This window comes from Centruroides sculpturatus, unplaced genomic scaffold (assembly GCF_000671375.1).
Source record: "Centruroides sculpturatus isolate CEXI.00-Female unplaced genomic scaffold, Cexi_2.0 scaffold231, whole genome shotgun sequence".
NCBI lineage: Eukaryota > Metazoa > Arthropoda > Arachnida > Scorpiones > Buthidae > Centruroides > Centruroides sculpturatus.
In genome coordinates, this window is record NW_019384443.1 from 56,398 (window position 1) to 68,837 (window position 12,440).

The 12,440-nt window shown below is 32.0% G+C and overlaps 1 protein-coding gene across 4 annotated transcripts; it reads right to left on the reverse strand.

Moving 5' to 3' along the window:
- Positions 1–1,573: 1,573 nt before the first annotated feature.
- Positions 1,574–8,743, reverse strand: LOC111620222. Of its 4 annotated transcripts, XM_023362120.1 has the most exons (5): positions 8,599–8,743; positions 7,878–8,518; positions 2,217–2,511; positions 1,911–2,078; positions 1,574–1,829 (listed from the first exon to the last, which is right to left on the reverse strand). In XM_023362120.1, exons 2-5 carry the CDS (start codon positions 7,898–7,900, stop codon positions 1,803–1,805), a joined length of 513 nt encoding a protein of 170 aa, XP_023217888.1. In that variant the 5' UTR covers positions 7,901–8,518; positions 8,599–8,743; the 3' UTR covers positions 1,574–1,802. The 4 variants fall into 4 exon arrangements, 2 of the variants coding, with proteins under 2 accessions (XP_023217888.1, XP_023217887.1); XR_002755877.1 differs by lacking the exons at positions 1,574–1,829; positions 1,911–2,078; positions 2,217–2,511 and adding exons at positions 5,141–5,466; positions 5,583–5,722; XR_002755878.1 differs by lacking the exons at positions 1,574–1,829; positions 1,911–2,078; positions 2,217–2,511 and adding exons at positions 5,141–5,466; positions 5,578–5,722.
- Positions 8,744–12,440: the final 3,697 nt, after the last annotated feature.

Sequence of the window (12,440 nt, forward strand, 5' to 3'; positions counted from 1 at the left end):
CATTTGCATAAACTTTTTCTTTTCTTTTACATTCTTTTTTATTTACACCAGCTTTATTTGTAGATTTTGCCAGAGAGCACGTCTTGTTGCCTGGATTGTAAATATAGATAGAAGATCTTGAAGTAGAATCTGTCGGATGACCGTTAGACTACATTCAAAATGAAAATATTTTAGTGAATTTATCATTTAACGTTAATAAAATTCCTCATATTTTATTATAATGAATGTTTACCTGAAATAAACTAAATGTTTCATCTCTTTCGTTTAACAATTTAGTCTCTTCAGCGAATACTTCTGATCTATCAAAATGACTACATACTTCCAGATTTCTACAACTATTTTCTTTTTCAATGAATTGTAAATCAGATTTCTGTACAGAATCAGAAAGATTCGTACAATTTTCTATTATCTGTACATGGATTTCATTAACATTAACGAATGGTCCCTGCTGAAAATTGTCATTTGCTGTTTCCTCTTTGCGTACGAAAAACATCTCTCCTGAAGCTTCTCCCACATTTTTAATCTGTTTTTGACCTATGGCAGAGTAGTTCAATGAAATTGGTTTATCATTTTGATTCAATTTCGCTTCCATTATTGACTGTTCTCGATGTGTTTCTCTCTCGCTATTAAGTACTTGTAATTCTGAGTCGTTAGCAAAAGAAAAGGAAACGCTTTCAGACTTGGCGGCAGTTTTTCTGCATAAATAATTTCAAATTTATAAACTGTATAGTAGTGAAAGTCATTTAGATTACTCACGTTTTACTTCTAGAAAATAAAGAATTCAAGAATGATTTACGAGTCATATCTGCTTTCTTTTTCAACAATTCTTAAATAATTAACACAGTTAATTTTCAATAAATAATTTCAACAAACAATAGCAATTAAAATGAAATTACGAAATCTATGAACGGATACAGTTATTGTGATGAGGTCCATTTATCTGGTTGCAATTTTAATCATATTTTATAAATTACTTTTTCCATATCTAATGACGATTTTAGCAGTACCCCGGCTCTGTACCATACTACTTCCGGTGATCGAGTGATGATGCCTTAACTCTATTATCGACAAAAGTTTGAAATAACGTCACATCCGGTTTCTCTCGGAAATTCGTATACGATCAATTGAGAATTCGGGTCGATAACTTTTCTATTGTGCGGTCTGGATTTTCATCTAACCGATCTGTTCTGGAGTTTAACGAAGTATAGATGCACAAAGTGAAATTGCAGACTAAATACAGATATTTTAAAATTACAAATAGCTGTGTTATTTCCCTAACACATTCTTGGCACATTTGAGAACCGCTAGCCAAGAGATTCTTAAAAGGTGCTCACCTAAACTGTGTATTTAATGTCTTACATTAAGAAGATCATTTCTCACAGGAAAAAACAATTATTTATAAGCATTGAAAAAAATGTAACTAGTAAGTAATTTAATCTGATTTAAAATTGTGATAAATTGACACCATATTTTAAGTTTAAATGACTAAAATGGCGAAGTTAATTTTTACGTAATCTTGTTGACGTTTTAGTCAGTGATTATATTCTAAACAATCCAGCAATTAAAAAATTAGTTTATCTGAAATATTTTTTATTAATGTTTTTTCGCTCTAAACAGCAAAATTAGACAAGCATTTTTATACATTTCTTTTTAAAAATTACATTAAAATGTTAAAAGGAATTCTAATATAAATATACGTCATTAAAATTACTAGATGTCCCAGTACATAAATCGAAGTGAAACAGTTCAATTCGAATAATTTTTCGAAGAACGAACGTCAAGATTAGCTTCCTTCTTCCACACTATGCATTATTTTTCATGAAGACATCCTACAAAAATAAAAGAAAAACAATGTAATTAGAATAAAAAATAAACAAAAAAAAGGTATTTAAAAAAGGGGAAAATACTACCAAATTCACATTAGACCAGCTTAGAATGTACAAGAATATTGTGAAGGAATAAATAAAACCAGTAAATTGCAGAAAGCTTCCAACGTCTTTCGTTGTTTTACGCACACATACGTGTCCAATGAGATAGATAATAGGAATTATCAAGAAGCAAATAGAAAGACAGACGATCTGTGGAAAAAAAAGCACTAAGACAAAATCTAGACACATTTGAAAACAAAAATAATGTAAAAAAACTTCATTATACAGAAAAAAACTGTTGGACAATAATTATTTTTCATAAGTTTTAAAAATTTATTTGATACTTACGTCAGATACTCGAATCGTGTAAACATCCATTGTCACGTTGGAATTAACTCGAACGTCATCGAAAACACTTAATACGCTCTGAACTGTTTCATCGAGAGTCACTTTTGTTGCATCTACCAACACAGTTTTTATTTCACTAGATACTGTCGTAGAATTATTCATGATTCTTAATACTTTCTGTACACAGAACACCAGCAAATTACGTCTTGTCTTGTCGTCGTTCTTTACAGAATTTCGCGAAGAACGGATCGTCCAGTCACCTTTATCCTCAACGTGGTTACGCGTATGCAAATATCTGAATCATATAATAAAAATATCGAAAGAAAATTATTGAGAAAATTCAATAAAGTTTTATTTTCACTATTTTCTTTTCAAACAACAACCTTTCACAAGCGTTTAATTTATGCAAATTAGTTAAAATTGCGATGTTACGCTCGCTTATTAATTTTTCTTATTCGAACTTAAAATGAGAATTTTAGTTTTATTATTTGGTAAATTGTAATAATTTGATTTAAAACTATAAAAATGGCATATAATTATACGTAGTTTTTAAAATAAATAATTATTTATAGCCTAATTTTAATAATAGACTCATCATATACGAATTATCACTTACTCTACATGTAAATTGTCTTATTCTCTTAATTAACTCATAATTATGGATAGGAGTCAGTAACTACTTTACTGTTTTTCTAGTTAAAACGTGGTTTTAGGCGTTCCTCTTTACTGTGGCATAGTTATTCAGAGTGCCTGAATTACATATTGAAGCAATCCGTGGCATGTTGATAGACCTTAATTGAATAGTTAATCAGCAATCATATTAAAGTTCCAGAGCTCTTCGTTTGCCGAATAGGCCGTCGCATTAAGACAGGAATTTCGGAGGCCAAAACCTCCATATGACCGGAACTGAAGTGTTCGTATGGAAGTTCTATTCCATAAATACGGCTTTGATATCAAAGAAATAAAAAATTACATCAGAATAATGCCGTAACGTAGTATTTTTTATGTTCTCATTTCATTATTGTTTTCTTTGAAGTCTTCAATCTTTACATTGGTGATGGATCGTTTTCCGACCGCTCGTCGATTCTAACAGACGGAAAACTCGGAAAAAAGTAACGGTGACGGCCTGGATAGACTTAGAATTGTGACTTCAATTCAATTTGTAATAGGAATTAATTAATTCAATAGAAAAAGTTGCATCATCATTGATTAGTCTCATATAATTTTTCAACTGGCTCTTTCTACTCTGGACACAACGAAAGTCTTATTTTTTTGTATCCGTCGTAGGCGCTGCCAGAACCACTATGACCGTGATTTAGTGGAAAGGTTCAAAATATCCTAAACAAACTGCCCAAGAAAAATTTATTAAGATGCTCGCTCGATTCGATCCTGGCTTCTTTAGAGTGGTAAGATACGCTTTGTTCGCCCGACATCCTAAATTGGATTTTTAGATAATCTATATCACAAGATTGCATCACATGCCGTTTCCTTGCGTAAAAATAATTCTCCGCCATTACAAAATATCCAGAAACGAGTTGCTTAACTTTTCAAGCGACATTCAGTGATGCCATATAACCGATAATATAATCGATCTATGACCTAAATCTCGGACTGAATAATGATAACTGGATCTGTTGAATACACCGGATATGACAGTTTACCTCGGATTCGACTTTAAATCTGGTATGTGACAGTAGGAATATTCTTAAGTAGACTTAATTTGAGTTAAAGAAGTTAAAATCACACTTGATTAATTGTGGTTTAAAGATTGTGTGTGGTGAATTTTATCGTCAATACGATTTAACATTGATTAACGGTCTCCAAGTTGGACCGGAAGCCCCACCATCTTGTATACCTAGAGTAAATCTAACTTTAATTCTATTTTTTTTTTATGGATAGTGTAAGTGTTTAAATTAATTCATATCAAAAAACAATAATCGCTAGATGATGCGCGAGCGCCCGACATGTTTGTCTCATGCATTTGTTTGCCATTCCGCCACTTTCGAACGGCTGTGAACTTTTCGTTTCTGATTGCACCAGACTCAATAACTGTGTAAGAATTTTATTTTTATACCTGCAGCATGTTCATACCCGAACCGATAAGCCGCACAGAATTTTATACTTAACAAATTAATATATACAGTACGTTAGTGGCGAGCATAGAATGGTCTAAGCTAGTCCTCTAAATTCTAAAAAGTACGGTCTAAATATTATTTTTAATGCATTTGTATTTCAAACCGTTCACTTAAAAAATATGTACTTTTTTCTGTATTTTTCTTATCCGTTCTCCCTTCTTTTACGCTCAGTTCAACTCTTCCACGAACCAATCTGAAAACACACCTTTAATCCACTGGTCGACACCACTAGCTTGCAGACACGTCTTTCTGTCATACTGTTATGTTTCCACTAATATTGCTCTTTACAACGACATTGGAATAAATGCTGTAATCTTCCTGAGTGTGTTCATCCCATGACAAACTCTTCAATACAGTATTTAACTAATGTTAAAACACGATTTAGTCCAATACAGAAGAATGTACATGATTTAGATTTTTTCGAGATAAAAAAATATTGTATTTTATAACTACGTTTTTATTCGTACCATACAAAAACTATTCTTACATATTCTATCCTTGTTGATCCCGTGATGGGTATGAAAAAGAATGAAAAAAGAATGGAAAAAACTATAACAAAGACAATAACTATTAGAGTCAGACAATAAGGTTAACCAGCATCACTTATTGATGCTGGTCAACCTTATTGAAGGTCAGTCCTTTCCATAGTAATGATAAAATATAATCGAATGTACAATTTTAATGTTTTGGGGATGTGACTAATCAATTTTAAAATATTTATATTTATTAAAAATGTGAACTTAGAAATTTAAAGTTAAAATTTTATTTATTTTAAAAATTTGTGGAAAAGGTTCGAAAATTAATAACAATTTTAATTAACAATGAAATATATTCATATATATTCGTTAGAGGAACTTAATCGCAAGTGTTTTACCATTTCAAACATTACAATACTTTTTGTAATGTTTGAAATCGTATACGTAATCGAAATAAGTGAATTTTTCTATATTTTTTGAATTAATTAACTGATTTTCTTTGAATTTTTCTTTACTTTCTTCCCAATTTTTTTCTGTATCGTTATCGTTTTGTGGTTTCCTCACAGTGCATATCTTTTTTTCTGAGTTGTAAACACGTAGAGAAGACTTCGGCTTATGACTTTTAACAGAATCTTTGCACTGTATTCAAAATTAAAGATTGTCACTTAGACGTGTTCAAATTATAATTAATGTGGTTTAAATTAATTAAATTTAAAAATTAGAAATATTTACGTTAATGTTGTTTTATACATTACACTTAATATTGTACAACGGACGACCAAACGGATAAAAATCAGCTATGAAAGACTCGGGATCGAATCCAGGCTATGAGAAAACCTCGTGAATATTTTAAAGAGGTGTCGACAGGGATGGATGGAACTGGGCTTCTCGGGCCCTAGAGATTATTGAAGTTTTAACAAAGCTTTCTCTTTTGTTAATACAAATAATACTATAAATTATCGTTATTATTATTATATTATTAATATTAACAACTATTTTACTATACGATAAGCGCTTATTGTTAACGAAAAATAGTATTTACAATTTATGATAATAATTCAATATTTTGGGCGCTCGACACTTGGGAACCCACGGCTTAAGCCCTATTTCCCTTTACGTTAATCCGCCGCTGAGTGTCGATCTTAGATATGGTGAGGCCCATATTTCTATTTTCACCACCCGTCTGCACCACATGTAAAGAGATTAATCACCATGCTGCCAGCCCGTTAATTAGGCTTGTTCAGTTTTATCAACTAGGCACTGGTAGGCTAATATTTGGTAAAAGAACTTTGATAGGTGTTTCCTAGTTTGGAAACTGCTAGCCAATTACTATTCATTTTACTTAAAGTACCCGAATGCTTATTAGTGACTTTTAACTTTGACTTTTGTTTGCGATTATAGACATTAATTAGTACTGAAATTAATACTGATATTAATTATTTAATAAAAATTAAAATTCAAAAATAAATTACGTAATGGACGAATCGTCGCAGAAGATTAGAAGCAAACTGCACGTTCGAATTGTCAGTACGAATTCGAAAATATCTTCATTCGGCTAGCAACGAATGCAATAGAAGAATTCATCATGAGTGAAGGATCAGAAGTAAATAAAAAACGAGAGCTTAGTGATAAAGAGCCCGTTGATCGTCCCAACATCAGGAAGATGAAGTCAGATAGAAGCGAGAAGGGAGTCTGTATTTGTATCAAATTAATAAAGGGTCAGAAGAAAAAAAATCGCCGAAGGAAGAAAAGTCAAAAGAAATCGAAAGGCTCCCGCAGTTGCAAGCCTAAGAGGAAACGGGTATCGAAGAGGAAGAAATCCGTGAGGAAAAAAAGGAAGATTTGTTAAATCCGGTAGTCATATAGGAATTAGTTGCCACGAGAAAGGCCCCGATTGCTGATTTCTTGAAAATNAGGCTCCCGCAGTTGCAAGCCTAAGAGGAAACGGGTATCGAAGAGGAAGAAATCCGTGAGGAAAAAAAGGAAGATTTGTTAAATCCGGTAGTCATATAGGAATTAGTTGCCACGAGAAAGGCCCCGATTGCTGATTTCTTGAAAATCAGCGACCCAACGGCTCTTTTCAGAGCCATTTTTTCTTGGCAAAGAGTAGTTTAATCGCATCGTTTAGAATATAATTTAATATACGTCAACGAAAAAAATTTTTAAATTAATTTAAAATAAATTTAAAATTTCTAATGAAAAGTTTTCGAAATATTATTTTAAAATGTTCGATTTTTTTTTGGTTCTTTTACTTTTTATATAATTTTTGATAAAAAGATTTAAAAACCAGGAATGTTCTTCGTATTAATTTAACGTTAAATATTTGTAATTTCTAATATTTTCGGTTGCCGAAATATTAGCTTATCAACATGAAATGATTCTATCTCCATCATTATCCTTCCATTAATTAAAAATGGCAAATACGATTTGAAATCATCGTTCTATAACGAACTTCATAAAAAAGTTCTAGTTTTATTTTAAATTTGAAATATAAAATACTTTTTAAAAAGTAAATTACTTAAAATTATTTTTAAAACGTAAAGTTTTTAAGGTTCTTTTTGTGAGATGCTTACAAGGTACAAAAAAAAGTGAATAGTGTTTTTTCTGTGCAGGAATGCACAGCTATAATGTATACTTACTTGTTAGTATTTTCTTATATGGTAAAATATGATTGTATCGTTTTTCAGCGATAAGGAATATTATTATTTATAAAATACAATAATTTTTATGTTTATTTCTTAATTTCTTCTAAAGGTCTTCCCGCAGGGTAGAAAAATTTATAGGTTAAGCAACGCAACGCAAACGCGATCCTCCAGGGAGCCATCCACCTTGCCAGATCGCACATGTATTGTGTTGCCGTATTTTATCAAACCAAACCATGCCATTTTTCCAGGGAAGATTTTCTATAAGAAATCGAACACCATTTCGGTGTTAGACATGTAGCCATCCCGTTATCAAGAAACGAACCCGTGACTGACTACCATTCCTATCCACTAAACGACAGAACCACAAGAAGAAAGAATATAAAAATTTACATATTATTTAATTACCTGTGTTGAAATAAATGGTTCATATATTTTGTTTGGTTTAATCTTGTCTCGTCTTGTCTCGAGGTGACAGCATGTTGTCAATACGAGACGAAGTGGACATTACACATCCTTCTTTTGTAGTACAACAAATATTTTCATGCTGTTCTGTTATTTTTGCATCATTTTCATTTACGTCAGATTTCATGCTACATTTGTTTCTACCTGTGGCACTGTCATACAGCAATGCAATGGCTGCGCTATCGCCACCAAACAGCCCTAACTTTAATTTCTTCTTTAAGTCTTCGGCAGCTCTACGTTTCTTTTCTTCTTCATTAATTTCTGTTTTTTCTAAAGATATAATCTCGGGTTCCAAAATAGTTATTGTATTTACAGTGGCAATTTGAGTATTTAATGTAGCTTCAGATTTTTCTATTTTGCGTAGTATAAACGTTTCTGCTGGAACTTCTACCACTTTTTGAATGTTTTTCTTACCTTCTACGGGATAATTTACGGAAATTGACCTTTCTTTTTCGGCAGTTTTGTCATCGTTATTACTTTCCACCCTAGATTTAGGATCTTCATTGTTTCCAGTTTGTTCCTCGATTATTCGCGATTCCGAATTTGAAGTAGTGGAACTTGGCTCAGTACTTCTGTCATCCACTCTACGTGTATAATTTTAGTTAGAATTTTACAACAGAAGTGATAACACAATATCTGAACAGTAACACAACTTAAAACTTACGATTTATTTTTGGAAAACAAAGATTTCCATAATGATTTTCGACCCATCGGATGTTTTCATGCGGACATGACAGAATTACCTTAAGCAATTACAGCGATGACAATCGTTGTCTATTAGTGTTAACACAATAATAAACTACAGTTCTTTGTCGAAATGTGATCATTGTTGGAATTTCTTAGTAAAATCTTAACATTAAATTTAAACTTAAATTAACATTAAATTGTGGAATTTATTTAAATTTGAAATATAAAATACTTTTTAAAAAGTAAATTACTTAAAATTATTTTTAAAACGTAAAGTTTTTAAGGTTCTTTTTGTGAGATGCTTACAAGGTACAAAAAAAAGTGAATAGTGTTTTTTCTGTGCAGGAATGCACAGCTACAATGTATACTTACTTGTTAGTATTTTCTTATATGGTAAAATATGATTGTATCGTTTTTCAGCGATAAGGAATATTATTATTTATAAAATACAATAATTTTTATGTTTATTTCTTAATTTCTTCTAAAGGTCTTCCCGCAGGGTAGAAAAATTTATAGGTTAAGCAACGCAACGCAAACGCGATCCTCCAGGGAGCCATCCACCTTGCCAGATCGCACATGTATTGTGTTGCCGTATTTTATCAAACCAAACCATGCCATTTTTCCAGGGAAGATTTTCTATAAGAAATCGAACACCATTTCGGTGTTAGACATGTAGCCATCCCGTTATCAAGAAACGAACCCGTGACTGACTACCATTCCTATCCACTAAACGACAGAACCACAAGAAGAAAGAATATAAAAATTTACATATTATTTAATTACCTGTGTTGAAATAAATGGTTCATATATTTTGTTTGGTTTAATCTTGTCTCGTCTTGTCTCGAGGTGACAGCATGTTGTCAATACGAGACGAAGTGGACATCATACATTGTTCTTTTGCAGCACAGCAAATGTCTTTATGCTGTTCTGTTATTTTTGCGTCATTTACATTTACATCAGGTGTCATGCTACATTTGTTTCTACCTGTGGCACTGTCATACAGCAATGCAATGGCTGCGCTATCGCCACCAAACAGCCCTAACTTTAATTTCTTCTTTAATTCTTCGGCAGCTCTACGTTTCTTTTCTTCTTCATTAATTTCTGTTTTTTCTAAAGATATAATCTCGGGTTCCAAAACAGTTATTGTATTTACAGTGACAATTTGAGTATTCAATGTAGCTTCAGATTTTTCTATTTTGCGTAGTATAAACGTTTCTGCTGGAACTTCTAACACTTTTTGAATTTTTTTNGATGTTTTCATGCGGACATGACAGAATTACCTTAAGCAATTACAGCGATGACAATCGTTGTCTATTAGTGTTAACACAATAATAAACTACAGTTCTTTGTCGAAATGTGATCATTGTTGGAATTTCTTAGTAAAATCTTAACATTAAATTTAAACTTAAATTAACATTAAATTGTGGAATTTATTTAAATTTGAAATAAAATTACTTATGCTTGTTAAACGCCTCTCTAGTATTCCTCAGAGTTCGTCTTGGGCAGTGCGCATTTAGAAATTAGGAAGCAACTTGTGTTCCTTATAAATCGGTCTTAGTCAGTAGCGTATTTAGAAATATGGCACTCCTGGAGCAATAGGCAGGCGCCCCAAACAAAACTGCAACTTTTGCACCGAATGATTCTCTTTTATAATGTTGCAATAATTGTACTTTTATAAATTTTTAAATAGGGAAACGGCAAAGGGCATTGCTATTGAAAACCGTTTTGCACATCGCCCAGTTGTTGCCTTATAAACATAAACTATCAATTTAAATCTTAAAACGAGAAAAACGTTCGGAATTTCAATGGGAATATAAATTTACATCCCCAGTCTATGGCTATGAATTATTTACGTTGCGCAGTATGAAATAGCGAGTGATCGAACTCGTTTCTGATTGTTTCTTAGTGAAAAGAATTCGTGCAAATGTTGATCGAAACACGCATTTTTTTGTTTCGAAGTAAACAATTTCAATTATGTGTAAAATGAGCCTGTCAAAAGGAAGTGAAATTTATGAATAATTCGTCTCATTCGTCTCATAAATTTATCGTAATTGTAACAAACGGTTAATTATATTTTTTAATTCATTTACCATAAAGAGGTAGGCTTAAGCTGAAACATGAATCGCCGTGCAATAAACATATATATGTTGATTTACATCACAATTTTATACGAATAGATAAAAATAGAAGAATAAAAATGAGCTAGTAGATTAAAATGATACTTTAGACACATGAAAGTTGATCGTATCTCACTCTAAGCTGATCAAGCCTATCTTAGACAATGTTTTAATATTAATTATATATATACAATCAGTTACTTATTACATGTATACAGGTATGTCGGAGCTTGTAAGTTCATCGTCTTTAGTAAAACTAAAATTATATATACAGTACTCCAATTTAGTTCAGGTAAACTTTAATCTTTTCTGTTCAGTGTCGGGTGGATAAAACAAGTAAAGTTTCGTAGTTGTTTGCGAGTTTGCACGTCACTTCGTGCTGGCCACATTGATTTTTGCCGGTTTGTCTTTACGCATCTAACCCCTACATAAGATTAACATTGCTTCTGTGAAAAACTGGCATTTATATAAGTGTGAACATGAGAAAAAATTATTGAAAACTACAGGTGGACAGCTGCCAACCAGCGTAAACGGCTTGTGTTCAGTGATTTTATCCATTTGGTCATTGTTGATCCTCGATTATAAATAATTACAACGAATTTCACTTCACTTTTTTATTATTAAAGTAAATAAAATGATTACGTAGTTTGTAAAAAAAAATTTTTAATGAATAATATTGATATAATTAAATATTTNAGCTGTTTCCTATCCTAGACAATGTTTTAATATTAATTATATATATACAATCAGTTACTTATTACATGTATACAGGTATCTCGGAGCTTGTAAGTTTATCGTCTTTAGAAAAACTAAAATTATATATACAGTACTCCAATTTAGTTCAGGTAAACTTTAATTCTTTCTGTTCAGTGTTCGGTGGATAAAACAAGTAAAGTTTCGTAGTTGTTTGCGAGTTTGCACGTCACTTCGTGCTGGCCACATTGATTTTTGCCGGTCTGTCTTTACTCATCTAACCCCTACATAAGATTAACATGACTTCTGTGAAAAACTGGCATTTATTTAAGTGTGAACATGAGAAAAAATTATTGAAAACTGCAGGTGGACAGCTGCGAACCAGCGAAAACGGCCGTGGTTAAGCGTGTTAATCCGCGTTAAAATAAGATTAACTGGTGTCGGGAATCCTGACGAGGAGAAGGGTGATCACGCGATTATTTCTCTCCGCCTTATTTTACTTCATAACTTTAAGTCCCTCCACACTCGATATATTTAATAGAAAAACCATCCTTTTTGACAACCGAGGGTTACTCTAACGTTAATCTCGATAGTCGGACTATAAGNAGGGTGATCACGCGATTATTTCTCTCCGCCTTATTTTACTTCATAACTTTAAGTCCCTCCACACTCGATATATTTAATAGAAAAACCATCCTTTTTGACAACCGAGGGTTACTCTAACGTTAATCTCGATAGTCGGACTATAAGAAATAGCACAATTTCATTGGTTAAGTAGAGAGGAATCGAAAATATCTCTTACATTCACAGCGGAATATCAAACGGTAGTCTTCCAACTAATCAAATTTCCCATTAAAAAAAGTCATATACGTATTTTAAATCGACCTCCTCATAATTTTTTATGTGATAATAAAGTACTTAAATGTTTTTTGAACGAAGTTATTTATATATATATATAGGCCTAATCAGCACGGCTGTATTGCTAACAGGAAAAATACGATGTATACAG

Excerpts from the sequence above, each read along its gene's own strand:
- LOC111620222 (XM_023362119.1), bottom strand. The coding sequence starts at position 8,645 with ATGGGTCGAAAATCATTATGGAAATCTTTGTTTTCCAAAAATAAATC. Across the intron at positions 8,519-8,598 it reads TTGTTTTCCAAAAATAAATC|AGTGGATGACAGAAGTACTG; the intron begins GTAAGTTTTAAG and ends TTATACACGTAG.